At 43.8% G+C, this 26,938-nt stretch overlaps 1 protein-coding gene across 1 annotated transcript in view; it reads left to right on the forward strand.

Annotated features, from left to right (window-relative positions):
* The window catches only part of LOC109879462 (semaphorin-3C-like), a 56,237-nt gene that overhangs the window by 10,600 nt on the left and 18,699 nt on the right, over positions 1 to 26,938 (forward strand). The window contains exons 3-10 of the mRNA XM_020471632.2: positions 13,306 to 13,466; positions 15,530 to 15,592; positions 19,241 to 19,360; positions 20,483 to 20,573; positions 21,808 to 21,927; positions 22,160 to 22,302; positions 22,404 to 22,518; positions 23,040 to 23,109. Coding sequence (XP_020327221.1) covers positions 13,306 to 13,466; positions 15,530 to 15,592; positions 19,241 to 19,360; positions 20,483 to 20,573; positions 21,808 to 21,927; positions 22,160 to 22,302; positions 22,404 to 22,518; positions 23,040 to 23,109 — 883 coding nt within the window. The remainder of the gene's footprint in view (positions 1 to 13,305; positions 13,467 to 15,529; positions 15,593 to 19,240; positions 19,361 to 20,482; positions 20,574 to 21,807; positions 21,928 to 22,159; positions 22,303 to 22,403; positions 22,519 to 23,039; positions 23,110 to 26,938) is intronic.

Genomic DNA, 26,938 nt, shown 5'->3' on the forward strand with positions numbered 1-26,938 from the left:
ACAAGTCAAGTGCACTGCGATGTTGATAATCTGTGTTTATTTAAATCCCTGCTATAGATTATATGGAGATTTGTTTCCATTTCAACTAAGGTGGAAAATGTATCTGGATCTAGTCCATTGGTCATATAGCATTGTCCTTTCTCAAATGGATTCCGTGACATAGGTGATACGCTTTTAATCAGAAACCGAATGAACTTCTCTCTCTTGGCTTTTTACCCCGCAAAAAAAAAGACTTTCAAACATGCAGTACCTGGAAGTCATCTCAGTTTATTTAGCCAAATTGCTGAGCATAGAAGAAAAGGTTTGATCATCAGTTTCTTGGTCAGAAAGGCCCTGGCTCATGTCATGTTGATACTTTCTGTTGTTTGACCCAGGTGAAACATTTCACAACCTTTGTTAGGCTGCATTCTGCACCTGCCAGTGAGTTTACATGCCAGGAAGACAATGTTTTAGCCCTCATCTAATTGTAATTGTTACCGACCATTTCGAATCTCACCATACCTTCTCTGCTATGCAATCTGGTTTCAGAGCTGGTCATGGGTGCACCTCAGCCACGCTCAAGGTCCTAAACGATATATCTTAACCGCCATCGATAAGAAACATTACTGTGCAGCTGTATTCATTGATCTGGCCAAGGCTTTCGACTCTGTCAATCACCACATCCTCATCGGCAGACTCGACAGCCTTGGTTTCTCAAATGATTGCCTCGCCTGGTTCACCAACTACTTCTCTGATAGAGTTCAGTGTGTCAAATCGGAGGGTCTGCTCTCCGGACATCTGGCAGTCTCTATGGGGGTGCCACAGGGTTCAATTCTTGGACCGACTCTCTTCTCTGTATACATCAATGAGGTCGCTCTTGCTGCTGGTGAGTCTCTGATCCACCTCTACGCAGACGACACCATTCTGTATACTTCTGGCCCTTCTTTGGACACTGTGTTAACAACCCTCCAGGCAAGCTTCAATGCCATACAACTCTCCTTCCGTGGCCTCCAATTGCTCTTAAATACAAGTAAAACTAAATGCATGCTCTTCAACCGATCGCTACCTGCACCTACACACCTGTCCAACATCACTACTCTGGACGGCTCTGACTTAGAATACGTGGACAACTACAAATACTTAGGTGTCTGGTTAGACTGTAAACTCTCCTTCCAGACCCATATCAAACATCTCCAATCCAAAGTTAAATCTAGAATTGGCTTCCTATTTCGCAACAAAGCATCCTTCACTCATACTCCCAAACATACCCTTGTAAAACTGACCATCCTACCAATCCTCGACTTTGGCGATGTCATTTACAAAATAGCCTCCAATACCCCACTCAACAAATTGGATGCAGTCTATCACAGTGCAATCCGTTTTGTCACCAAAGCCCCATATACTACCCACCATTGCGACCTGTACGCTCTCGTTGGCTGGCCCTCGCTTCATACTCGTCGCCAAACCCACTGGCTCCATGTCATCTACAAGACCCTGCTAGGTAAAGTCCCCCCTTATCTCAGCTCGCTGGTCACCATAGCATCTCCCACCTGTAGCACACGCTCCAGCAGGTATATCTCTCTAGTCACCCCCAAAACCAATTCTTTCTTTGGCCGCCTCTCCTTCCAGTTCTCTGCTGCCAATGACTGGAACGAACTACAAAAATCTCTGAAACTGGAAACACTTATCTCCCTCACTAGCTTTAACCTCTTGATTCTAGCCATCCGGGATCGTGAATACAGCCTCAAGCTCATTACCATAACGCAACGTTAACTATTCATGAAAATCGCAAATGAAATGAAATAAATATGCTAGCTCTCAAGCTTAGCCTTTTGTTAACAACACTGTCATCTCAGATTTTCAAAATATGCTTTTCAACCATAGCAAAACAAGCATTTGTGTAAGATTATTGATAGCTAGCGTAGCATTTAGCATAGCATTCAGCATGCAACATTTTCACAAAAACAAGAAAAGCATTCAAATAAAATCATTTACCTTTGAAGAACTTCAGATGTTTTCAATGAGGAGACTCTCAGTTAGATAGCAAATGTTCAGTTTTTCCAAAAAGATTATTTGTTTAGGACAAATCGCTCCGTTTTGTTCATCACGTTTAGCTACGAAAAAAACCTGTATCCAGGAGTGTAATTATCCCCGCAGCTCATTAGCATAACACAACGTTAACTATTCATGAAAATCGCAAATGAAATGAAATAAATATGCTAGCTCTCAAGCTTAGACTTTTGTTAACAACACTGTCATCTCAGATTTTCAAAATATGCTTTTCAACCATAGCAAAACAAGCATTTGTGTAACAGTATTGATAGCTAGCGTAGCGTTTAGCGTTAGCATTGAGCGGGCAACATTTTCACAAAAACAAGAAAAGCATTCAAATAAAATCATTTACATTTGAAGAACTTCGGATGTTTTCAATGAGGAGACTCTCAGTTAGATAGCAAATGTTCAGTTTGTCCAAAAATATTCTTTGTGTAGGAGAAATCGCTCCATTTTGTACATCACGTTTGGCTACCAAAAAAACCCGAAAATTCAGTCATCAAAACGCCGAACTTTTTTCCAAATTAACTCCATAATATCGACTGAAATATGGTAAACGTTGTTTAGAATCAATCCTCAAGGTGTTTTTCACATATCTCTTCGATGATATATCGTTCGTGGAAGTGTGCTTTCTCCTCTGAATCCCATGGGAAAATGCCTGCAGCTGAAGATTACGCACCAATTTAGACAAAGGACACCGGGCGGACCCCTGGTAAATGTAGTCTCTTATGGCTAATCTTCCAATGATATGCCTACAAATACGTCACAATGCTGCAGACACCTTGGGCAAACGGCAGAAAGCTTAGGCTCGTTCATGGCACATTCACAGCCATATAAGGAGACAATGGAAAACAGAACGTCAAAAATTCTGCTAATTTCCTGTTTGAAGTTTCATCTTGGTTTCGCCTGTAGCATGAGTTCTGTGGCACTCACAGATAATATCTTTGCAGTTTTGGAAACATCAGAGTGGTTTCTTTCCAAAGCTGTCAATTATATGCATAGTCGAGCATCTTTTCGTGACAAAATATTGCACTTAAAACGGGCATTTTTTTATCCATAAATTAAAAGAGCGCCCCCTATATCCAAGAAGTTAAGCACCAACTGTCAGAGCAGCTCACAGATTACTGCACCTGTACATAGCCCACCTATAATTTAGCCCAAACAACTACCTCTTTCCCTACTGTATTTAATTTATTTATTTGCACCCCATTTGCACCCCATTATTTTTATTTCTACTTTGCACATTCTTCCATTGCAAATCTACCATTCCAGTGTTTTACTTGCTATATTGTATTTACTTTGCCACCATGGCCTTTTTTTTGCCTTTTACCTCCCTTCTCACCTCATTTGCTCACATCGTATATAGACTTGTTTATACTGTATTATTGACTGTATGTTTGTTTTACTCCATGTGTAACTCTGTGTCGTTGTATGTGTCGAACTGCTTTGCTTTATCTTGGCCAGGTCGCAATTGTAAATGAGAACTTGTTCTCAACTTGCCTACCTGGTTAAATAAAGGTGAAATAAATAAAATAAATAAATAAAAAGTTAGGAGTCCATATTAACGAGTTGCGAGCCCAGGGCTATGGCAACTTCTTCTTAAGCCTAGGCATCCTGCTAGCGGGACAACTTCTTCTTAAGCCTAGGCATCCCGCTAGCGGGGCAACTTCCGGGGAAACTGGAGGGTGCGCTATTCAAATAAATAATCATAAAAGGTATGAATATTAAACATTTAGGTACATATAAAAGTGTCTTATATCGGTTGAAAGCTTAAATTCTTACTGCACTGTCCAATTTACAGTAACTATTACAGTGAAAACATGCCATGTGATTGTTTGAGGACGGCGCCCCATATCAAAATATTTTTCCACCAGCACAGGTTTCATAAATTCACTAATAGCGATTAAATATTCACTTGCCTTTTGAAAATCTTACTCTGATTTGTCAATAAAAGGGTCCCAGCTATAACATAGTGTTGTTTTGTTAGATAAAATCCTTCTTTATATCCCAAAAAGTCCATTTAATTGGCACCATCGATTTGAGTAATCCACTCGTTCAACATACAGAGAATCTGAAAATCTACCCCTAAACTTTGTTTCAACAAGTCAAAATATGTTTCTACTTACTCCTCAGATACTCTATTATTTCTTACGGAAAGAAGTATGTTCAATAGGAAACCAATTTTAGCCGGTGTGTTCTGTCATGGCGAGAGCAAACACGAATTTCCAAGACTGGGTCCCTGTACTAAAACTGATATTTCTTCTTCGTTTTTGAAGTTACAAGCCTGAAACCTTGAACATAGACTGCTGACACCCAGTGGAAGCCATAGGAATTGCATCCAGGAAGCTAATTTCCAGTATGCTCTCATACTTTCCACTGTAAGAGCATGGTCTCTCTCAAATAAAAATATTCCGGTTGGTTTTTCTTTGGATTTTCTCCTACCATACCTATTGTGTTATATTCTCCTACATTATTTTAACATTTCTACAAAATTCAAAGTGTTGTCTTTCCAGTGGTACCAATTATATGCATATCCTGGCTTCAGGGCCTGAGCAACAGGCAGTTTACTTTGGGCACGTCATTCAGGTGGAAATTTAGAAAAAAAGGGGCCTAACCCTAAGAAGATTTATTGCACATCTAAGGCTTTCTGTATATGGTCTGGTAGGATGATTTTGGTTTTGTTTCTCTCTGGGTGATTGTGAAGAGGATTGTACACTAACACAGTGGGTGTTGAGAGTCATGGTCACTGTCACCGCTGACAGGGTGCGTGTGGCTCAGAGTGGGTGGTGGTCTTTGTTTAAGATGTCATTAATGTCCTTCTATCCTGGGAAAACACTGCTGGTGGTCAGGGTGTCACTATGGAAATTACGTTGGGGGAAAAAAAGTTAAGTGTATGTGTGTGTGTTTAGCAGGTGTCGATTTGAATCCTCCTGTCTAGTCCTTGGTAGAGAGCCTTGGTCGCTTAGCTACAGTTAGAGATGTGTGGGAGATTGATTAAGATGGTGTTCTTGTAATGAATGTTCCCTCTCTCTGGGAGCTACTCATGTTCTCAGCCAAACCCTGAGCGGAACCAGACGTCTCACACACACAGCCGTCTGTCTCACAGCCTCTCACCATAGAACGGATGCTCTGTTTCCCCAGCTTCCTCAGATCAGTTCCTTCTTTTATCATGCGTCATTAGAATCTCCTCCTAGCCCTCATTACTTATAAAGGATGACAATCGGGTGCTCGTCCAACTGTGAAGTATGTTTATTTAATTGTGGGATGGTGTGTGCGCATGCAAATTCTTCACATTTGATTACTTTCTGATGGTATACCTTTCCGCTGAATCACCATGGAAACTGACCAGGGTTTTTTTCTTCCCTCTTTATAAAACAAATTGAGGCTGTGAGCTGTTAAGTGAATATTTGGAATACCTCAATACCTATCCTGAAAAACGTTTGCGTTTTACTGAGGGAAATCAAGAGGTGCATTCAGTGAAACTGAAACACAGCCAAAGTAAAAACATTTTCTGAATTCCTACGTGAAGGAATCATTTGGAAGATAAACAGCAGAACCTTGCCAATGTAACATTCACCTCCTGTAAGATAATGTCTCAAACTTTAAATCTAATGGGAAGGTCTGAGCCAGTGGTTTGATGTTCAGGGTTTTATCCTTGCCGAACCTAAACCTTTAAACCTGACCATAAATCGCCTAACTTGCCCCAGATCTCATGATAATGTGTTCTCTGTGGGTTTGCCCTTTTGTCTTCTATCCCTGACCCCTCCGCAATTATGGGGCCTGGATAGGTCAAACAGACTGCTGCCTGCATGGTCGTCAGCAGGGCCAATAGGAAGTCGAAGGTCGTCAAAGGTTATAGGCAGGGCTGACGAGGGGCAAAAGTGGACCAGTGTGTCTGCATTAGTGCTCAGGGGCATGGAAGTAAAGTAAAATGCTTATAATTTCACACAGCATCCCATATCTGCTTTACACTATTTTTCCCAGCTTGCATCTAAACTTAATTTGCAACATAATTTGCCTTTGAAGTGAAGTCCCAAATCCGTGATGGTATGCTCCAAGGAGTTCAAGGCTATACAAACCGGTGACCTGTCAATACTGTCGACAGAGAGATGTTTAGACATACAAATAACCAGGCTGACATGGGTCCTTTTTTTGTGTGGTTGTTGTTTGTGTCTCCAGACATGTGTCCCGTTGCTAGCCGAGCTAATTGATTGAGTTAGAAACAGGACATTCTCCAGTGAAGGTTAGCGGGTACAGGCTGCAGCAAAGCCTACGGCTGCTGTGTTTGCAGGCAGGGTTTGACAAGCCTTCTGTCAGTCATATTTTTTCTCTCCTTTCTCCTCCTTTCTCTTCCTGTCTCGCTGTTTTGACATTCCTGTCTTTGACCTTGCCGCCCCAGATGAATGTTTTAGTGTTCATCCCGTGCACCATGTTGAAAGGTAATCAATGGCCATCAATATGGAAGAGACAGTATCTTTCTGGAAGATACACAAGGTTAAATGAAAATGGTGACGGTTGGTCTTTGAGAATTTAGGCTATTGATTCTGTGAAATGTATTCTCAATGTTGTTTTTCTGTCTTTTTTACAGATGTATCATTAAATATTTTATTTTGCACACAAAACTATTCTCATACTGGCTATGAGCTTAAGTGAGTTTCCATAGAAAAAGGCGAAGGTTATCTACATAATAAAAGGGAAAAGGTTCAACTAACACAGCTAGACTATTACATACAGTGCATTGGGAAAGTATTCAGACCCCTTCCCTTTAACCACATTTTGTTATGTTACAGCCTTATTGTAACAAGGATTTTATTTTTTTATCTCATAGATCTACACTCATTATAGCATTATAGCATTATAGCAGTGGAAATCATTGTAGCGAAGTAAAAGTCGTCAAAAATAGTCAAGTACTTTACACCATTGACCCTCACCATCATTCAACAGCACTGAGATGACCATTTGACCTGCATGATGTCAGCCAGGAAATATTAACGTTGTAATCCATCAAAACCACGATCTCAACATGTATTCTCTGCCCCATTCGCCTAAACTTTACTCAGCCTTTGCTTCACTTCCACCTCCATCACTACTAAATCAGAGAATCTCATGGCCCAATACTGTCTATTAAACCTCCTCTGAACCTGACAGTTTCAAGTTTTATTAGTCATGTGTACACCGTCCAATCAAATGCTTACTTGCAGGTTCCTTCTCAACAGATATAGAAGTTAAGAATACGTACATAAAGTAAATGGTAGTAGAATAGAAGAAAACATTTTAGCATAAGTATAATACAGGAAGGAACATTTTATAGTCCAATATTGACTCTCCCTCTGGTCTCATGGGGCCCATAGTCTGTAGCTTAACTGACAGTAAAAATACATTTGATTTGGTATCTGCGGGCGGGGTGAAGGTGTAACCGGAGGACTGGTTAGGTGAAAGGTTGTGAGAGGCCCTATATGGGGTTGGTGGGATTCTGTGGCAGGTGAAGAGGCCAGGTGCTAATTAAGGCTAACGCTAGCTAGCGTGATGGACAGGTTGATTTGCGTCTCCGGTTTCAGACTCCTGAAGGGAATATTATCCAACGCCGCCGCATCTCAGGTCATCCGTGTAACGAAGACTGCTCTGATACTGGTGCTGAGTAACCTCACCCTGCAGAGTCTCAGAGAGCCACACTCTGAGACTCTCGTTCCATCTTGTCCTACCCTTGTGTCCTACGTAGTGAAGATGGAGTGAGACATCAATGATAGGGAGGTTATACCAAAGGGTAAAAGGAGAATAGTCATCCTACATATGACCATGAGATTCCCCTGACATTATGTCTGGAAACTGCTAGATAATGCAGTAACTTGCAGAAAATGGTGGGAAGAGGATGATGATATTGGATGGGATGAGAGTTAGTCAGCCAAGCGGTTGTCCCTCTCCCTGTATGTCTATGGAGATGAGTGTGTTGATGCTTGAGCGGTGAGTTTGTGTGCTCCTGCTCCTCTTGCCTGGCCGAGAATGTGGAGAATGTCAGACGACTCTGTCGCCCTGCACTGGCCACTCTGGGTGGTCCCTCTTTACGAGGAGGGACAAGGAGGAGACCATACTCTGGCACGATACCCAAACCACCCCCTCTGCTTTACCTGCCTATATACCACCTGCCAAAACACTGTATACTGTAGAGTTACTGTAGGCTAGGCCTATATCCCCATGGTGATGGAAGAAATGTCATCGTGCGGGTCAGTGTCTCCAAAGCCAGACCGAAGCTTTGAGTTGCTAGGATAAAGGTTGTGAGTGGCGCAGTATGTGTGAATGTACCAACATTGTATTAGAGGAGTGTAGCCATGCAGAACTGAACCCAAGGAGATGTGGCATTGTCCTCACAAAGAGCACCGACACTTGGCAAGAGGTCTAAAGTCAGACGTTTATAAAGAAACCCACTCCATCTTCAGTGGGTACATGAATCAGGGGGCGGGGGTGTACTAAGCCCATGCTTCAATATTTATCAAGGCGAGTGATTGGGATCCGCCTACTCCTCCCCCTGAAAACAGTGGAACACAGGTCCTATTCGTTGAAAATAGATGATGCCTCATTTGCATGTGGTTAATGAATTCATGATGGCCTTCAAGGGTGCGGTCCATTTGAAAAGGACTGCATTGAATCTGAGACACAAAGGGAGTTTTGTGATTGGCCGCCTGCCCAGCTCTGTGGTGTTAATGGGGTCTGAAGACCTCTGGGCCTTTGGCTCTCAGACACCAAGGTAGCCAACATCCAGCAATAACTCACACTCCACAGGCCTAGTTAACCATTTAACCTAGTCTAGCTTTCCAGTACTCCTATGAGTAGAGTGGATTAAATCTTGGTTGTGTAGACTTGGTTCTCCTAAACTTCATCCCCAGATAAAGCCTTGGCTCGAACCATGCTGCACCGTGTACGGCATCCATATTAGGAAGTTGTCAGTTCACACGATGCCGTAATCCTGAACATTTGATACCTCTCCTGCCTCCTTGTGCACCTGACCCTGCCTGGACACAGCTGGACTACAGGTGTCATGGTTCAGTACAGCCTGAGAGTGTCAGTCCCCAGCTGGTGCCCCCCACATAGAGAAAGGGAGAGTAGAATGAGTCTGTCAGGGTGGCTCAGTGGGCCGACCAGCACAGACTGCTGGCTCCATGTCCTTAAACCCGGTCTTGGGGGGACCCACAAAGTCATCGCTCTTGTAAAAGCCAGACGGCGTACTTTCCAGCGGCGCTGAATATCTATTTTTACGATTCTGCAATGTGATAAACTGTTCCTTGTATGGCGAGCCAAACCTAAAACACCACTGGCTTGTTTACTGGTGGGAATCATGGTGGAGGCCCGCTACTTTGATCAGCCTAACAAATGGGAGAGTTAGTCTGTCATTCCGTGTAATGGGTTTTCACTTCGCCGGAGAGAAACTCCTTATTCTCTGTGGTGGCACCACCCCCCCCCCCCTCTCAATGTAATCACAGCACTGTGAAACAAGAAAAGGCCTGTCCCATCTATGAGCACTGCAATCTCTTGAGCACTGCAATCTCTTCCGATTGTAATTACAGTAAAACCATTATGGGCGGAAGGACAAGTCCCTGCTGCTGCCCAAAATCCTTTCACTTAGATTCTACAGACTGACATCACAACTGTTTTGTTCCTTGTGGCATGCAGGACGGTTGTTGCCTTTCTCTGCTATCCTCCCTTAGTTTACAGAGGACTCGTTTCTAGGGAATGATGATCAAAGCTTGTAGTCTTGTCATGTCACTAGACGTTCCTGGTGGGTTTTAGACTGGATTAAAAGCCTGCTGTCTAAAACAGATTTGCCCTCCGTGCATAAGGTTCACTGGACTGGGGATCAATGCAAATGTGAATCAAAAGTGTGTTAATAAGCTGATGAAATATAGATCATCTGAGATCCTCCTGTAATGTCAAGGTGAATGTGTATCCATTAGGCTCATTAGTTACATTATCACCATCGAGGATCTCTGACCTGATGTCTTGGGTGACCGCTAGTATGGATTTATATCTGGGTTTTAGTCTTGCATGCGAAATGTGTAGACTACTTCACTCAGACTAGATAACATCTGCAGTTGCTCTGCGGCAGTGTACGACGATGCGAAGCCCGCAACCCACCACCACTCTTAAATATTGAATGACCATTGTGGTCTCTTGGCCCCTACAGAAGGTTTTTGTGCCGCTTCCGCTTGACCAAGCTCTCACAAATGAACCACTCTTCAAAGGGACTAGAGGTATTACTGTGCGGTCACCTGCAGCGGTCGGCTGCTCTGCAACCCGCAGTCCACTACATGGATGACCGCGCCTGGTCAGAACGCTATTCCTGCACAGCGGGAGCCCCCATGGGTGAACGCTCACAGTCAAAGTGAACTCTGGAGTCCTACCAGGAGGCACACGGGGGAAGGTGCGGCCCACCTGCCCACATAAATAATAGACTACCCACAATCCTCTACTCAGTCCTCAACACTGCTCTGTGTTCTCCTACTGCGGGCGTGTTCTATAACGAGGCCAGAAATGTTTTTGTATCCTGTCCATTATGCCTAAACAACAAGGGACACGCCATTTCATCCTCACAGTCAACACCACAGCAGCTCAACCTACAGTACATACCAGACCTCCCCAACGTCTTTCTGTCAAGGGTGATGTCTTCCCATTTTACGACCCCCTGAATACTTCAACCGAGCCAATAACAATGACCAACATTCTTATTCATTATGCTTAACATTTAGAGCCAGTTTATCCTCAAGCCACATCTGAGTGAATCCAGTCTACATAAACAGCACCAGCCATAGCAGACTGGACAGACGAGGATAATATAGCCAATTATATCCACAAACACTTATGACATACTCAGGGTCTCTGCTGGTGATGTCATCATAGTGGAATGCAGGCTAAGCCCATGACTAATAAATATTACTACAACCTGATGGATTTATAATTCATTGTGATGAGAGCATATGGGAGCTCCCATTTGATCATTTGGTTTTCAATAAACAGGCCCGAGCTCATCGTAAGAGCATGGGTTTGATTGTCAACCCAATGATTTATATGGCAACAGACAGTACTGTACATGTATCAGCCACTGTCCTCAAATGCTTTAAGTGATACTTCTGGGACTCATTATTACTGATCTATGACAGCCATTATATAGTTTAAGTTTAGATTACATTTCCACAGCCACGTATTAATGTTATGGCGTCAAAATCTTAACTCGACCCACAAGGATGACCTCCGATCCCATCAGGTCAAAGGTTAATAGGTAGTAGAATAAACATCCACAAACCTGCCTGCCACCATCTCTCTTTGTAAGCCTATCTCATTATAAATTAGACCCATGTTAAATTGTGCAATCCCATGTATCTTAGGCAGAAAATGATGGAGAAAGCACTTGAAGTGAGTCTTGTTGTTTTCTTTAGAGAGTGCAGGTGCACTATACTAACGGCTATTGTGACATTTTGATAGAAGGCTGTAATGCTTGCCCAGGCATGAATCATGTGTTTCCTGCTGGGGTCATGATGAGCAGACAGACACTGGATCCCATGGTATGCACCAGAGGCAATGCTCGCCTCACTGTGGATCAGTTGGGTGGCGGGGTCATGTGACGCACGCCTGCCGCGTTTCCCCCCAAAACACTGGACTTAGTTAGGGCTTCCACCCACGGGAGGAAACATGAAAGTGTCCAATTCCTCCACTGAGAAAACAATACAGAGTTAATGATAATAATAACAGTTATTTCACCCGGGCCACCTCACCCCACACCCCTCTGAACACTTTGTTCCCCTTGTGGAATGTTCCAGAGGGAGAATATGGATAGAATCAGACTGTACCAAGAGCATTGACTTTAGGGGGGATTCCAGATCCACATTGACAGGGCTACAATAAAACATTCTGTAAACAGGAATCATTAAGTGAGAGTCAACACCTTTTGCTCCAGGAAAAACAGAAGCAGGAGGCCGCAGGCTCGTAAACTGAACACTCCAAGCATAAGAAAAATATAAAATCAAACCCTTTCCAAGAAGGTCTTTAAATCTCTCCCCTGCCTGTTATTCTGGAGGGATGTAGGTAAGAGTGGTTTGGAGTGAAGCATGGTTTTAATTAGTTCTTATAGTTACCTCTTCACCCCTGGTGGCACGCCTGGCTTCCCTGATCTCTGGCAGAGCTGCTGTTGAACATCTTTAGCCTGATGAGCCGAAGGCTTGAGCTAACCCAATATCTCCCTGAGCCCAATGCAACACTATCTCCTAAGCTGTAAAGCTTTTGAGATGTGGATCTTCTCCTTTTTCCAGAGGTTCCCTTTATTAAATACACATTGGCTTGTTGGAGTTTGACACGGGCCTTCGTATTAGATTTGAGTCTGGTGGAAACAAAACATATTTTGTGTGTGTGTGGTGTGTGTTCTTCCTTCCACACTGTGAGACTGCTCATGCCTAAAATTATACATGATACACCAACCGACAAATGTATGCTTTTTAAACAATATGGCTTAAGTTGATTTCTCTACATGTGATTGGGGCGTAGGATGTGAGGATGCTTATAGAGGTATGTCAAGATCAATAGAGTGAAGAGGCGTGGGAAACGGTACTTATTCATGTAAACAACTCTAGCTTTATTCCATATGGCAACAGCACTAAACACACATCCATGATCAAAAAGAGAGGGGGAGGGGAGGCACTGGAAAACGGCTTTCATTCAGGATAAAAGGGCCTCGACCTCAAAAGCAATGTGCAATACTATTGAATAGAATAATGAAAAGTGACTTTAGCCTGGAGGCCTGAAGGAGAGCACAGCCAGCCTGTTTGTTGATTAGAGAGAGAAGACAAAGGAAGAAGGATCAACTTGCTCTCAACTCCTCCACTCCTGCCCCCTGTCAATAGTGATGAATATGCATGAGTTTGGCATAGACAGTGAAGGCCTTTGATGGTTTGGATGGAGAGCTCTCCGTCTCTGGACGCTTAGAGACAGAGGATGTTTACTTCTTCCTTCTAGCTTTAGGACAATAAGGGCTTTTACAGTAGCTGGTCGGTCAGAGAGACAACCAAGTCAATGGTTTTTCCACAGATCTCTTTTGCTCACCATGACTGTCCAGTGTTCATTAAGTGGATGGAAAGTTGTTGTGTGGAATCTACTGCATGTGTTGCAAAACAGATGCAATCACTTCTTATGCACTAGTTTAGTCAGTGTTGGCTGACTTGGTACAGTCCTGCTGTAAACGCAACAGATCCCTCATTATTTCCCACCATAACATTGTCTGTTTGTATCCCACAGACCTGCAGGCCTCCCAGACGGTGGAGTACTACAGTCTGTCAGACAAAGCCATGGACTACAGGATCCTGTTGATGGATGAGGACCAGGACAGGATGTATGTAGGCTGTAAGGACCATGTCCTGTCTATGGACATCAACAACATCACCCATGGGACACTCAAGGTGAGTTCCTCTGAGCAGTCCTTTAAAGTGCTAAGAGGATTTTCCTTGCAGGATCAGGGAAATGTTTAGTTGATCATTGTTCGTTGTGATAGTATTGTAAGTAGAGAATGGATATAGCAGGATACTGACTTCATCTGCCTTACAAAATTATAGTATGATGGTGTGTTGACTCATAACTCCCTGTCCGTTGCCTACATTACTTCCATTACTTTCCATCCTATTTATCAAGGAGACAAAATTATGTTGATCTCATTTAGCTTTCCTTGCATGCGGCAGATCATGGCTGAATACATGATGCTAGTTATACAAGAACAGTAATGGTGGTAATTAAATTATAATATAGTACATTTTATATGCTAGATCACACCCATTTCATGGAGCAAAATATATGACATATATTAGTGGTGCTTGATGCAGTTCTGTGATTCTGTAACAGAAGTTCCCTGCTAATTGTATCTCTGTGTGCAGTGAGGGAGCCGCCCTATCTATAATTGACAGGCGTGAAGAGCAGAACAGATGGGAATGCATATAGTTTACCCCAGAGAGAGCTGTAGCACATCCATTTGCAAAGTAATTGCCTGATACGTTCCCAGCATTAGATCCTTCAAGCTCCTCACGGGATTGGAAATATAGCATTTACTGTAGACAAGTTATCATCATGATTGGGAAGTTCACTAAAGTGTAGTGCATCCCTATTAGGAAGTCACTACAGTGTAGAGCATCTCTATTAGGAAGTCACTACAGTGTAGAGCATCTCTATTAGGAAGTCACTACAGTGTAGAGCATCTCTATTAGGAAGTCACTACAGTGTAGAGCATCCCTATTAGGAAGTCACTACAGTGTAGAGCATCTCTATTAGGAAGTCACTATGGTGTAGAGCATCCCTATTAGGAAGTCACTACAGTGTAGAGCATCTCTATTAGGAAGTCACTACAGTGTAGAGCATCTCTATTAGGAAGTCACTACGGTGTGGAGCATCCCTATTAGGAAGTCACTACGGTGTAGAGCATCCCTATTAGGAAGTCACTACAGTGTAGAGCATCCCTATTAGGAAGTCACTAGAGTGTAGAGCATCCCTATTAGGAAGTAACTACAGTATAGAGCATCCCTATTAGGAAGTCACTACGGTGTAGAGCATCCCTATTAGGAAGTCACTACGGTGTAGAGCATCCCTATTAGGAAGTCACTACAGTGTAGAGCATCCCTATTAGGAAGTCACTACAGTGTAGAGCATCCCTATTAGGAAGTCACTACAGTGTAGAACATCCCTATTAGGAAGTCACTACAGTGTAGAGCATCCCTATTAGGAAGTCACTACAGTGTAGAGCATCCCTATTAGGAAGTCACTACAGTGTAGAGCATCCCGATTAGGAAGTCACTACAGTGTAGAGCATCCCTATTAGGAAGTCACTACACTGTAGGGCATCCCTATTAAGAAGTCACTACAGTGTAGGGCATCCCTATTAGGAAGTCACTACAGTGTAGAGCATCCCTATTAGGAAGTCACTACAGTGTAGAGCATCCCTATTAGGAAGTCACTACAGTGTAGAGCATCCCTATTAGGAAGTCACTACAGTGTAGAGCATCCCTATTAGGAAGTCACTACAGTGTAGAGCATCCCTATTAGGAAGTCACTACACTGTAGGGCATCCCTATTAAGAAGTCACTACAGTGTAGGGCATCCCTATTAGGAAGTCACTACAGTGTAGAGCATCCCTATTAGGAAGTCACTACAGTGTAGAGCATCCCTATTAGGAAGTCACTACAGTGTAGAGCATCCCTATTAGGAAGTCACTACAGTGTAGAGCATCCCTATTAGGAAGTCACTACAGTGTAGAGCATCCCTATTAGGAAGTCACTACAGTGTAGAGCATCCCAGTAAGTGAAGTTTGTCCGTTTGCCTCAGAATCTGTTTATTTCTGTTCAATATGTTCTCTTCTCTTCCTTCCTTCCGCTCTCACAAACTGTCCATTGTTTCTAGTTTTTAAAAAATTCCCAGGTTTCCAAGAAGACCAGGATGTGCAATGGTCCCTAATGAAGCTGTTTTCTGTGTTTCTCACCAGGTGTTTTGGCCTGCATCTGTTAGCAAGATTGAGGAATGCCAAATGGCTGGCAAGGACCCCACGGTAAGAACACCAACACTCAATATGTAGCACTAACCGCTAACTAAATCCACTGAAAGTCATGTGTGATGCTAACCGCTAACTAGATGAATGAACACACTATACTGAGGATGTCTCTGGTCCTTTTCCATTAGCATGTATTAGCATGTTAGCATTCTGGGTTCCAAACACGTGGGGCTGCAGATGCTGAGGAGAGTCATTGACTCCTCCTGGCATTCCTTATGTTAGTCGATAGAAGAATGAGGCGTAGGAGTGCTCAAATCCACCCAGAGAAAACAAACGAGCATAAAAGCAGTACGTTAACCACTGTGACTGACAGCAGATCTCATAACCTGGCCTGAACCCTTACTGCACTGCTTCTCTGTATTAGCATATACAACATTGGCAATCTCAAAACAGCAGCTGGTGATTCAGTTTTCTGAAACTAATTAGGCTGTTTTGCATGTTAGGACAAAAGTTCTGTTTTTGTTCCATTGTTTTTATTGGACTGTGTTGGCCTGTTTTTATTTGGACTGTGACTTCAAAGGCATGCATGTGGTGTACTGTTTCGAAGCTAGTAGTCGTAGTTAGTAACAACAGCCACCATGGCAGAGAGCTGTGGTCTTGTACAGTACTACAGTGTAGGACCATAGACTTGTACTGTAGGAGTAGAGAAGAAGCTGTTTCCAGTCAGTGGAGGGTGATTAGTGCTGCCTATAGTCACGGCTCCAGCTCTGTGGACAGCCTCGCACAAATATTTGTGTGGAGAAGACTCGTGGTCGGCTTACCTCCCTCCTCCGCCTCTACTCTGCCATCCCTCTCTTTCACAGTCCTGCCTGGTCTCTCTCTCTTGCATTCTCGGCCTCTCCCCTCTCTCTCTCGCTTTACTCTTACTGTCTCGCTCTACCCCTCACTCACTCTTTCTTTCTCTCGCTCTGTTTAAACTCTGTTTTTATAATGCAGTTTCTCCCGGACATTTTATTTGTCTTCCTGAATCGCAGCCCTTGTCAGTTTGTTATGGTTACCCTCCTGATGTGTATATATTCAATTCTTCCTTTACGATAGAATCTGGGGTCACCGGGCCTCCAGACTACGACCACACATGGCATTTGGGGAGAAATATTCCTTTATTGTATGTATAAAAGGATGAGATTGATTAAATCCATGTTTAAAAGTTCCCTCACTGTAAAGGCCATCAGCCTGGTTTTAAATCCCCTACTACAGTTGCTCTGGCTTGTCTCTGAAGGGGACCTGTGACTGGATAGTTAACACAAGCAAGCTCTGGGACATTATATTAGTTAATATGTAAATTTGCTTTTGGATTTGAGCAGACAGTGGGGGGGCGTAGAGTTGATAGAGGGTGTTGTCTGAAGGGTGTTTATCTGCTAGGAGGAGAGGGAATGAAAGAGAAAGTGAAAAAGCGAGAGAGGGAATGAAGGGTGTGTGATGTTGGACATATCATTGTTTTTCTCGGTAGAGTTGGTGTGCGGAGTGTGAGCGGACGCAGCTGCTCCGTTTCCGTGGCGATGGCCAAGTTCCTAATGGCTCCCTGGGTGCTCCTCTCCTCCGCTGGCTCGCTCCGCGGTCTGAATTTTTATTATGCACAAAGCCCAGTGCTCCGGCCACTCCCACCTTGTGCTGAAGAGGGGAAGATCTCAATTGGATCTGTAATCAGATCACAGGGCTGTATTTACTCAGCACTGGAGACGGAGCTTTGACAAAATATCAATTTCACTGTTGACACGCTTTTTTCCACTCTACCAGTGCCAGGGAGAAAACTGGAAATAGCTATGATGATTGTACTTCATGACAGTATATACAGTTGATCAGATGTTTACATACACTAAGGTTGGAGTCATTAAAACTTGTTTTCTAACCACTCCACAAATTTCTTGTTAACAAACTATAGTTTTTGCAAGTCGGTTAGGACATCTACTTTGTGCATGACACAAGTAATTTTTCCAATAATTGTTTATAGACAAATTATTTCACTTATAATTCACTGTATCACAATTCCAGTGGGTCAGAAGTTTGCATACAGTAAGTTGACTGCCTTTAAATAGCTTGGAAAATTCTGGAAAATAGAGGCTTTAGAAGCTTCTGATAGGTTCATTGACATAATTAGAGTCAATTGGAGGTGTACCTGTGGATGTATTTCAAGGCCTACCTTCAAACTCAGTGCCTCTATGCTTGACATCATGGGAAAAAACTAAATAAATCAGACAAGACCTAAAAGAAATATATAATCGAATTGTAGACCTCTGGTCTGGTTCATCCTTGGGAGCAATTTCAAAATGCCAGAAGGAACCACATTCATCTGTACAAACAATAGTACGCAAGTATAAACACCATGGGACCACGCAGCTGTCATACCGCTCAGGAAGGAGAAGCATTCTGTCTCCTAGAGATGAAGCTACTTTGGTGCGAAAAGTGCAAATCAATCCCAGAACAACAGCAAAGGACCTTGTGAAGATGCTGGAGGAAACGGGTACAGAAGTATCTATATCCACAGTAAAAAGAGTCCTATATCGACATAAACTGAAAGACCGCTCAGCAAGGAAGAAGCCACTGCTCCAAAACTGCCATAAAAAAGCCAGACTACGGTTTGCAACTGCACATGGGGACAAAGATCGTACTTTTTGGAGAAATGTCCTCTGGTCGGATGAAACAAAAATAGAACTGTTTGGCCACAATGACCATTGTTATGTTTGCAGGAAAAAGGGAGAGGCTTGCAAGCTGATGAACACCATCCCAACCGTGAAACACGGGGGTGGCAGCATCATGTTGTGGGGGTGCTTTGCTGCAGGAGGGACCGGTGCACAAAATAGATGGCATCATGAGGGAGGAAAATTATGTGGATATTTTGAAGCAACATCTCAATACATCAGTCAGGAAGTTAAAGCTTGGTCGCAAATGGGTCTTCCAAATGGACAATGACCCCCCAAGTATACTTCCAAAGTTGTGGCAAATTGGCTCAAGGACAACAAAGTCAAGGTATCACAAAGCCCTGACCTCAATCCTAGTGAAAATTTGTGGGCCGAACTGAAAAAGCATGTGCGAGGAGGCCTCCACACCTGACTCAGTTACACCAGGTCTGTAAGGAGGAATGGGCCAAAATTCACCCAACTTATTGTGGGAAGCTTGTGGAAGACTACCTGAAACGTTTGACCCAAGTTAAACAATTTAAAGGCAATGCTGCCAAATATTAACTGAGTGTATGTAAACTTCTGACCCACTGGGAATGTGATGAAAGAAATAAAAGCTCAAATAAATCATTCTCCCTTCTATTATTCTGACATTACACATTCTTAAAATAAAGTGGTGATCCTAACTGACTTAAGACAGGGAATTTTTACTCGGATTATATGTCAGGAATTGTGTAAACTGAGTTTAAATGTATTTGGCTAAGGGGTATGTAAACGTCCGACTTCAGCTGTAAGTAGCAAGTGAGGAAAGTTGGAGTAACATTGGTAGCTAACCATTTGGAACTGTGTAATTGTTTTTCATAGTCCCTGACCAATCACAACTTGGCCACTGTTAGCTTTTATGACCTTCTCAACAATTGCAGTCTGGAAGGATTTTGCTGTTGATAGATTGATTGATTGATTGATGTGTGGATACTTTGGTTATTTCATACATGTACTGACAAATTTCCTCCCCATCTCTCTGCAGCATGGATGTGGGAACTTCATCCGGGTGGTCCAGCCGTTCAACAGAACCCATCTGTTCATCTGTGGGAGTGGTGCCTACAGTCCTGTCTGTGCCTTCATCAACAGGGGCAGGAGACCAGAGGTTAGTATGCTCCTTGACCTATAGTCAGACCATGACAGCTATGCTATACTTGACCTACATTACAGTCTCCACCACCATATTATCATACAAATAGAAGGAAATTCCTGTGGCTATGTGATGTGGATTTTGCTGAAACGAAAGCTTCGTAGGTTTACAGCTGGGCGTCTGCTTCTGAAACCAAACTATGGGATTTTTTATGTTTCATCTGTGGCAGGAGGAAGTCTGTCTTAATCCGAGACATCCTCAGGAAAGCAGCCATTTGAGTTTAGTCATGTGTGTCAGTCTCTCTGAGACCAAGAAGAGAAGGATGGAGGAGCTGTCTGACCCGGTCTCTGCGACCCGGTCTCTGGTCACCCGGCCCTGGAAACGAGACTGAGAAACCCCTCCAGGAGAAAAGCACTCACTGAACTCACTCATTGTTACAGCAGTCTGCAGCGCCTGCCAAATGCTAATCGGCACAGAGTTCGAAACCAGGCTCTTTCTGCAGTATGGCGTCTTCTGTCATTTAGGATTTAGTTTGAAAAGCTGCTTTGCTCTGTTTTTCCCATCAGCCAATGCTTGGATGGGTCAGTATCATGTCTCAGACTGGGTTTGCTAACAGTAACAAGCTGCTAGTGTGGGACTTTGACGCATAACTCCCTGGGCTCTTTGACCCCTAAACTTGTGTCACATTGTTGTATGGGTGCCTAGTGAGGAGGATTTCAGTGTCACAGACAAGTCACCTTTTGTTTGAGGGTGTCGCCGTACAGACCCTGTGATGAATGACCACGGTTCACCGCCAGAGCCATGGGGAATCTTCACGCAGTGGAGAGCAGTCGCGCTTTTCTGGAGAACGTCCCTGAGCTGACGACACCACCTTCCCCTTCATTCCCCCAGTCAGAACTGTTGAAGTTTGGGTAGGACCAAATCGGGGGGATGGGACAGGGGGATTTTACGCTGACCGCCAAGATTGTAAATTCAGATGATCCATTTCACTGTGAGGGGTGGCAGAGGGCCAGGTCTGAGATGGAACCACAGCATCTCAGCCCATCAGAGGACATGTTCTTTTAATGTCCCGTACAACGTAGAATTCTGCCCAATTCCCATTCTAAAATCTGTTATTTACATTTTCTTTTCCTGTAGGAGCAAGTGTTCCACATTGACTCCAGGTCGGAATCTGGGAAGGGAAGGTGCTCCTTCAGTCCTAGAGTCAACACTGTCTCCGTCATGCTTAGTAAGTTCTCTGTCCCTCTATTGGCTATATTTATGTCTCTGTAGCACGTGTCATCCAAAAACACAAACCGCTATACTTCAACACCCTATGGTTAACCCCACTCCCCATCCCCCTTATCGGTGACCCTGCCGTAGGTCGGGCCGCACACCCTCGTCACTCTGTGTCGTCCTATGGTCTCTGATTGGTTGCCGGGTGTCAAGTTGCTGACGAAATAGCCAGAGTCACCCTGTCGCACGCACAGCTCGCCTTTCTGACACCCGAGCCCCGTGGGGTCAGCAGCCCTACCCATCATCAGCCCCTCAAGCCCGGGCCGTCCGGTCACAAGGCGAGGGTTGGCAGAGCGGAGGGGTAGTGGTGGCAGACAGAAGGCCTCTGAGTCAGACTAGTGGACAATCTGGCCTGTGTCTGGGCTAGATAAAAAGGCTCTATCTCCATACTGAACCCCTCACATGAGCCTTTGCTGTCTGGGGGATGTTGACACCACTGCTCCCCTCAGAGCAGCCAACCACATACAAACACTCACACTTGGACCTGAGCCATACCGCCAGAGTACAGGCTGCTGCATGCTGGGCTGGGGCTGATGGAATGATGAAGTGGCAGAGTAATGGAATGATGAAATGCACAGCGGGTGTGGGGAGAGGAAAGAAAGAGAGAGAGTGCGGGCTCACAGCCAGGGTCATTAGCAGAGTACAGGGAGATCAAACACTATGGCTGTTGGCTCCAGTACTGTTTACTGTCACCATTCCCTGTCCACAGTGATGTACTGTCTCTGTAAATAAAGGCTGTCATTGTAAATAAGAATTTGTTCTTAACTGACTTGCCTAGTTAAATAAAGATTAAATATTATTAGATAGTTGTGTTTACTCCATCACCATTGAATTCACCATTGAATATGAACCCAGAATGTCCGTCGACACAGGCACATCTTTGTTCCGTTGACCGTTAATAGTCAGTGATTGATCTTGTGTTGCCAAGTCTCCAGGGTCAGGGGCTTGGGAGGGAGGGGGTGTTCTGTTTGGTCAGATGGGAGTAAGATGGTTCAGCTATGAGACAGGGGTGTGTTCATTAGGGCACACTATATGGCAACACTTTTTGCAAAGGAAAATTAAAACAAGCTTTTCTTAGTGGACAAGTTCAGGTAGTACAAGTTCCGGTAGTACCTCCCTGTTACACTCTGTTTTCTTCCATGTTGTGCCTTAATGAACACAGCCCTGTATGTGTCTCTGTGTTCCAGACCAGGAGCTGTTCTCAGGCATGTACATAGACTTCATGGGGACGGACGCTGCCATCTTCAGGAGCCTCACCAGGAGGAACGCAGTGAGGACAGACCAGCACAACTCCAAGTGGCTGAGTGGTGAGCACGTACAGCAGAAACATATGAAGCACATGTGCACCAGAAGTCTCCAACTGTGACCCTGAAATGCTAGAGGTTGGGCAGGCGTTTGTTCCATCCCTGCACTAACACATCTGGAGTTGGAGATCCACATTTAGTACATCAAAAGTACTTCAACTAGACTGTGACACTGGAGACAGTGGACAGAACGTTATACTATAACCTTTGACACTGTTTATTTTTTTCTCCATAGAACCCATCTTCATAGATGCCCAGTTAATCCCAGACGGATCGGATCCCAACGATGCTAAACTGTATTTCTTCCTCCGGGAGAGACTGACGGACAACAGTGGGAATACCAAGAACATCCACACCATGGTCGCTAGAGTGTGTCCTGTAAGTGTGTGTTCAGGAAGTGTGCGTGCGTGTGCGTGTGTGTGCATTGCATATGTTTGCATGCTTGAGACATTAACATGCATCTCTTTCAACGTCTACAGAATGACATAGGTGGCCAGCGTAGCCTGGTGAACAAGTGGACCACGTTCCTGAAGGCCCGGATGGTGTGTTCAGTTCTGGAGGAGGACGGCACCGAGACACACTTTGATGAGCTCGGTGAGGAATACGCCAACACCTACCTACTGTGTTTACCAAGGCCTGGAACATTCTGTTCCAACCCAAACCACTTCTCCTGTTTACCTACAACTCAACATCTCCCTGGCCAGTCTTAACAAATACCAATGGATCTCAGATTCTCAGGTGTTTTGGATTATAAGGGTTTTTACATCTGTTGCACTTTAGTTGGCTAGTCCACCTGTCGATGCTCTACAGACTATCTACAGACTATTAGTAACATGTAGACTATCTACTAACCCTAGCTCTAACCCCAACCTAACCCTTACCCTAACCTTTATTCTAAACCTAAATCTAACAGATCGTGTGTTGATATTATGACAATCCGGACTATCCAAACAGTGACCCAATTCATCCCTTAGTATTCTTTTAGTCCTCTGTGAGCCTAAACAGATGCAATTCAATTCATCTCCACTTCAGACTCTTCCGTTCCAGGAGTATTAAACGATAAGGTGCATGATGAACGCTGACTCCATAACACAACGTTGTGTTTTCCCTTCCAGAGAGTGTGTTTTCTCTGGAAACCGATCACCCCAAGAGCCTCCTGGTGTTCGGCGTCTTCACATCCACAAGGTGAGGCCAACGGTAATATTGCTCGAGCCTTAGTGGCTGTGCTGACTGGCATGGCAGCACCGGATATCACCAGGAATGAAGAAGACATGACAGGAGCTCCTGGATAGAGACCCCCAGTATCACCTTTCACTGGACATGCCAGTCAGCATAGCATTTAAACTTTTTTTTTAATGTAACCTTTATTTAACTAGGCAAGTCAGTTAAAAACAAATTCTTATTTACAATGACGGCCTACACCAGGTGGATGGGCTCATTGTGCGCCGCCCTATGGGACTCCCAATCATGGCCAGATGTGGTGCAGCCTGGATTCAAACCAGGTACTGCAGTGAGACCTCTTGCACTGTTGACAGCAAGTTCATTATGCATGAGTATCACCATGTAGTACTCCTGGTGTTTCCTGAGATCTACTGTTAGTGTATGTGGTAACTCAGACACTATATGTGTTCAATTACTTTATTTATTCTCAAGGTCTTTTGCAGGATGGCCATGCATGCCTGTTACGTGTACTCACTGGGTTGTATTTACTAGGAACTGAACAGAAGCAAATGCGCAGAAACGGGAAGGGAACTATCAATAAGAAACACATTTTATTTTTTACATTGCAAAACATTTTGCTTTGGTGTGCACTAATGAATACAACCCTGGTTTCTTTAATCATCAAGGGTAATTGGGCAGTATCTAGATCCGTGACCCTTCCATAAATCCTAAGGCAACGCTTGTATCTTTTGACCCTGCCCATAGGGCTCTGTAGTGCACTATATAGGCAGGAGTGTGCCATTTGAGACTCATCCTCTCTCTATAGCCAACACAAACAGTCTGTCGTCTCCAGGCAAAGTTGCCATTCGTATCTCTCGCTCTCCATAGACCACAGTCTGTAGTCTATATGCAACATTGTCATTCTTATCTCTCTCTCTACAGTCTAGTCTCCAGGCAATGTTGTCATTCCTATATCTCTCTCTCTAGCCAACACAGTCCAGTCTCCAGGCAACATTGTCATTCCTATCTCTCTAGCCAACACAAACAGTCTGTAGTCTCCAGGCAGCATTGTCATTCCTATCTCTCTAGCCAACACAAACAGTCTGTAGTCTCCAGGCAACATTGTCATTCCTATCTCTCTAGCCAACACAAACAGTCTGTAGTCTCCAGGCAGCATTGTCATACCCATCTCTCACTCCTGCTCTCTAGCCAACTGTTGCGTATGCCTCTTAGAGAGGGAACGCAACACCCTGTTACAACTCAATTCCCCGTGGAGTGAAAGAGGTATGGGACTGTAAGTGCAAGTAAGGATGACAAAGGCAGAGAATTTACTGTTTACTGGGAATTTATTCCTTCACACGGTAAATTTGGGGGAAAAGGGGCTGAACGGAACCAGAGCAAAGAAAGTAAAATGTCAAAGCCCCCCTCTACACACACATACCTCAGATCAGCGGTTACAAAAATACCTAACAAAAACCTGTCTCTGAGGAACAACCAACACAGGACATCACCATCGTCGCTCTTAACAACAACCAACACAGGACACACTAATCATCTCTCTTCTGAGCAACAGAACACTGGCTTATATAGCTGGAGAAGGAGTCTAATGGCATACAACTGTATCCTCTGGCGAGAGGGCGGGGTCAGCTCCAATTAGCAATGGGGGCCGACCAATCAGCTGCTTGGGGGAATTTCCGGAAGCCATCCTGAAACACACACATACAAACAAAACCAGAACACATAAACTGGGGAACGTAACACCAACACAAACAGTCTGTAGTCTCTATGCAATGTTGTCATTCATATCTTTCTCTCTAGCCAGCACAGTCTGTAGTCTCTATGCAATGGTGTCATTCATATCTCTCTCTCTCTATAGCCAACACAGTCTGTAGTATCTATGCAATGTTGTCATTCATATCTCTCTCTCAACAGCCAACACAGTCTGTAGTCTCTATGCAATGTTTCATTCATATCTCTCTCTCTCTCTAGCAACACAGTCTGTAGACTCTATTCAACGTTGTCATTCATATCTCTCTCTCTCTCTCTCTCTCTCTCTCTCTCTCTCTCTCTCTCTAGCCAACACTGTCTGTAGTCTCTATGCAATGTTGTCATTCATATCTCTCTCTCGCTCTCTAGCCAACACAGTCTGTAGTCTCTATGCAACGGTGTCATTCATATCTCTCTCTCTCTATATATAGCCAACACAGTCTGTAGTATCTATGCAATGTTGTCATTCATATCTCTCTCTCTCTAGCCATCTCTCTAGCCAACACAGTCTGTAGTCTCTATGCAATGTTTCATTCATATCTCTCTCTCTCTCTAGCAACACAGTCTGTAGACTCTATTCAACATTGTCATTCATATCTCTCTCAATTCAATTCAATTCAAGGGCTTTATTGGCATGGGAAACATGTGTTAACATTGCCAAAGCAAGTGAGGTAGACAACATACAAAGTGAATATATAAAGTGAAAAACAACAAAAATTAACAGTAAACATTACACATACAGAAGTTTCAAAACAGTAAAGACATTACAAATGTCATATTATATATATATACAGTGTTCTAACAATGTACAAATGGCTAAAGGACACAAGATAAAATAAATAAGCATAAATATGGGTTGTATTTACAATGGTGTTTGTTCTTCACTGGTTGCCCTTTTCTCGTGGCAACAGGTCACAAATCTTGCTGCTGTGATGGCACACTGTGGAATTTCACCCAGTAGATATGGGAGTTTTTCAAAATTGGATTTGTTTTCGAATTCTTTGTGGATCTGTGTAATCTGAGGGAAATATGTCTCTCTAATATGGTCATACATTGGGCAGGAGGTTAGGAAGTGCAGCTCAGTTTCCACCTCATTTTGTGGGCAGTGAGCACATAGCCTGTCTTCTCTTGAGAGCCATGTCTGCCTACGGCGGCCTTTCTCAATAGCAAGGCTATGCTCACTGAGTCTGTACATAGTCAAGGCTTTCCTTAATTTTGGGTCAGTCACAGTGGTCAGGTATTCTGCCGCTGTGTACTCTCTGTGTAGGGCCAAATAGCATTCTAGTTTGCTCTGTTTTTTTGTTAATTCTTTCCAATGTGTTAAGTAGTTATCTTTTTGTTTTCTCATGATTTGGTTGGGTCTAATTGTGCTGCTGTCCTGGGGCTCTGTAGTGTGTGTTTGTGTTTGTGAACAGAGCCCCAGGACCAGCTTGCTTAGGAGACTCTTCTCCAGGTTCATCTCTCCGTAGGTGATGGCTTTGTTATGGAAGGTTTGTGAATCGCTTCCTTTTAGGTGGTTGTAGAATTGAACAGCTCTTTTCTGGATTTTGATAATTAGTGGGTATCGGCCTAATTCTGCTCTGCATGCATTATTTGGTGTTCTACGTTGTACACGGAGGATATTTTTGCAGAATTCTGCATGCAGAGTCTCAATTTGGTGTTTGTCCCATTTTGTGAAGTCTTGGTTGGTGAGCGGACCCCAGACCTCACAACCATAAAGGGCAATGGGCTCTATGACTGATTCAAGTATTTTTAGCCAAATCCTAATTGGTATGTTGAAATTTATGTTTCTTTTGATGGCATAGAATGCCCTTCTTGCCTTGTCTCTCAGATCGTTCACAGCTTTGTGGAAGTTACCTGTGGTGCTGATGTTTAGGCCAAGGTATGTATATTTTTTTGTGTGCTCTAGGGCAACAGTGTCTAGATGGAATTTGTATTTGTGGTCCTGGTGACTGGACCTTTTTTGGAACACCATTATTTTGGTCTTACTGAGATTTACTGTCAGGGCCCAGGTCTGACAGAATCTGTGCATAAGATCTAGGTGCTGCTGTAGGCCCTCCTTGGTTGGTGACAGAAGCACCAGATC

The sequence above is a fragment of the Oncorhynchus kisutch genome, linkage group LG19, assembly GCF_002021735.2.
Source record: "Oncorhynchus kisutch isolate 150728-3 linkage group LG19, Okis_V2, whole genome shotgun sequence".
Taxonomy (NCBI): Eukaryota; Metazoa; Chordata; class Actinopteri; order Salmoniformes; family Salmonidae; genus Oncorhynchus; species Oncorhynchus kisutch.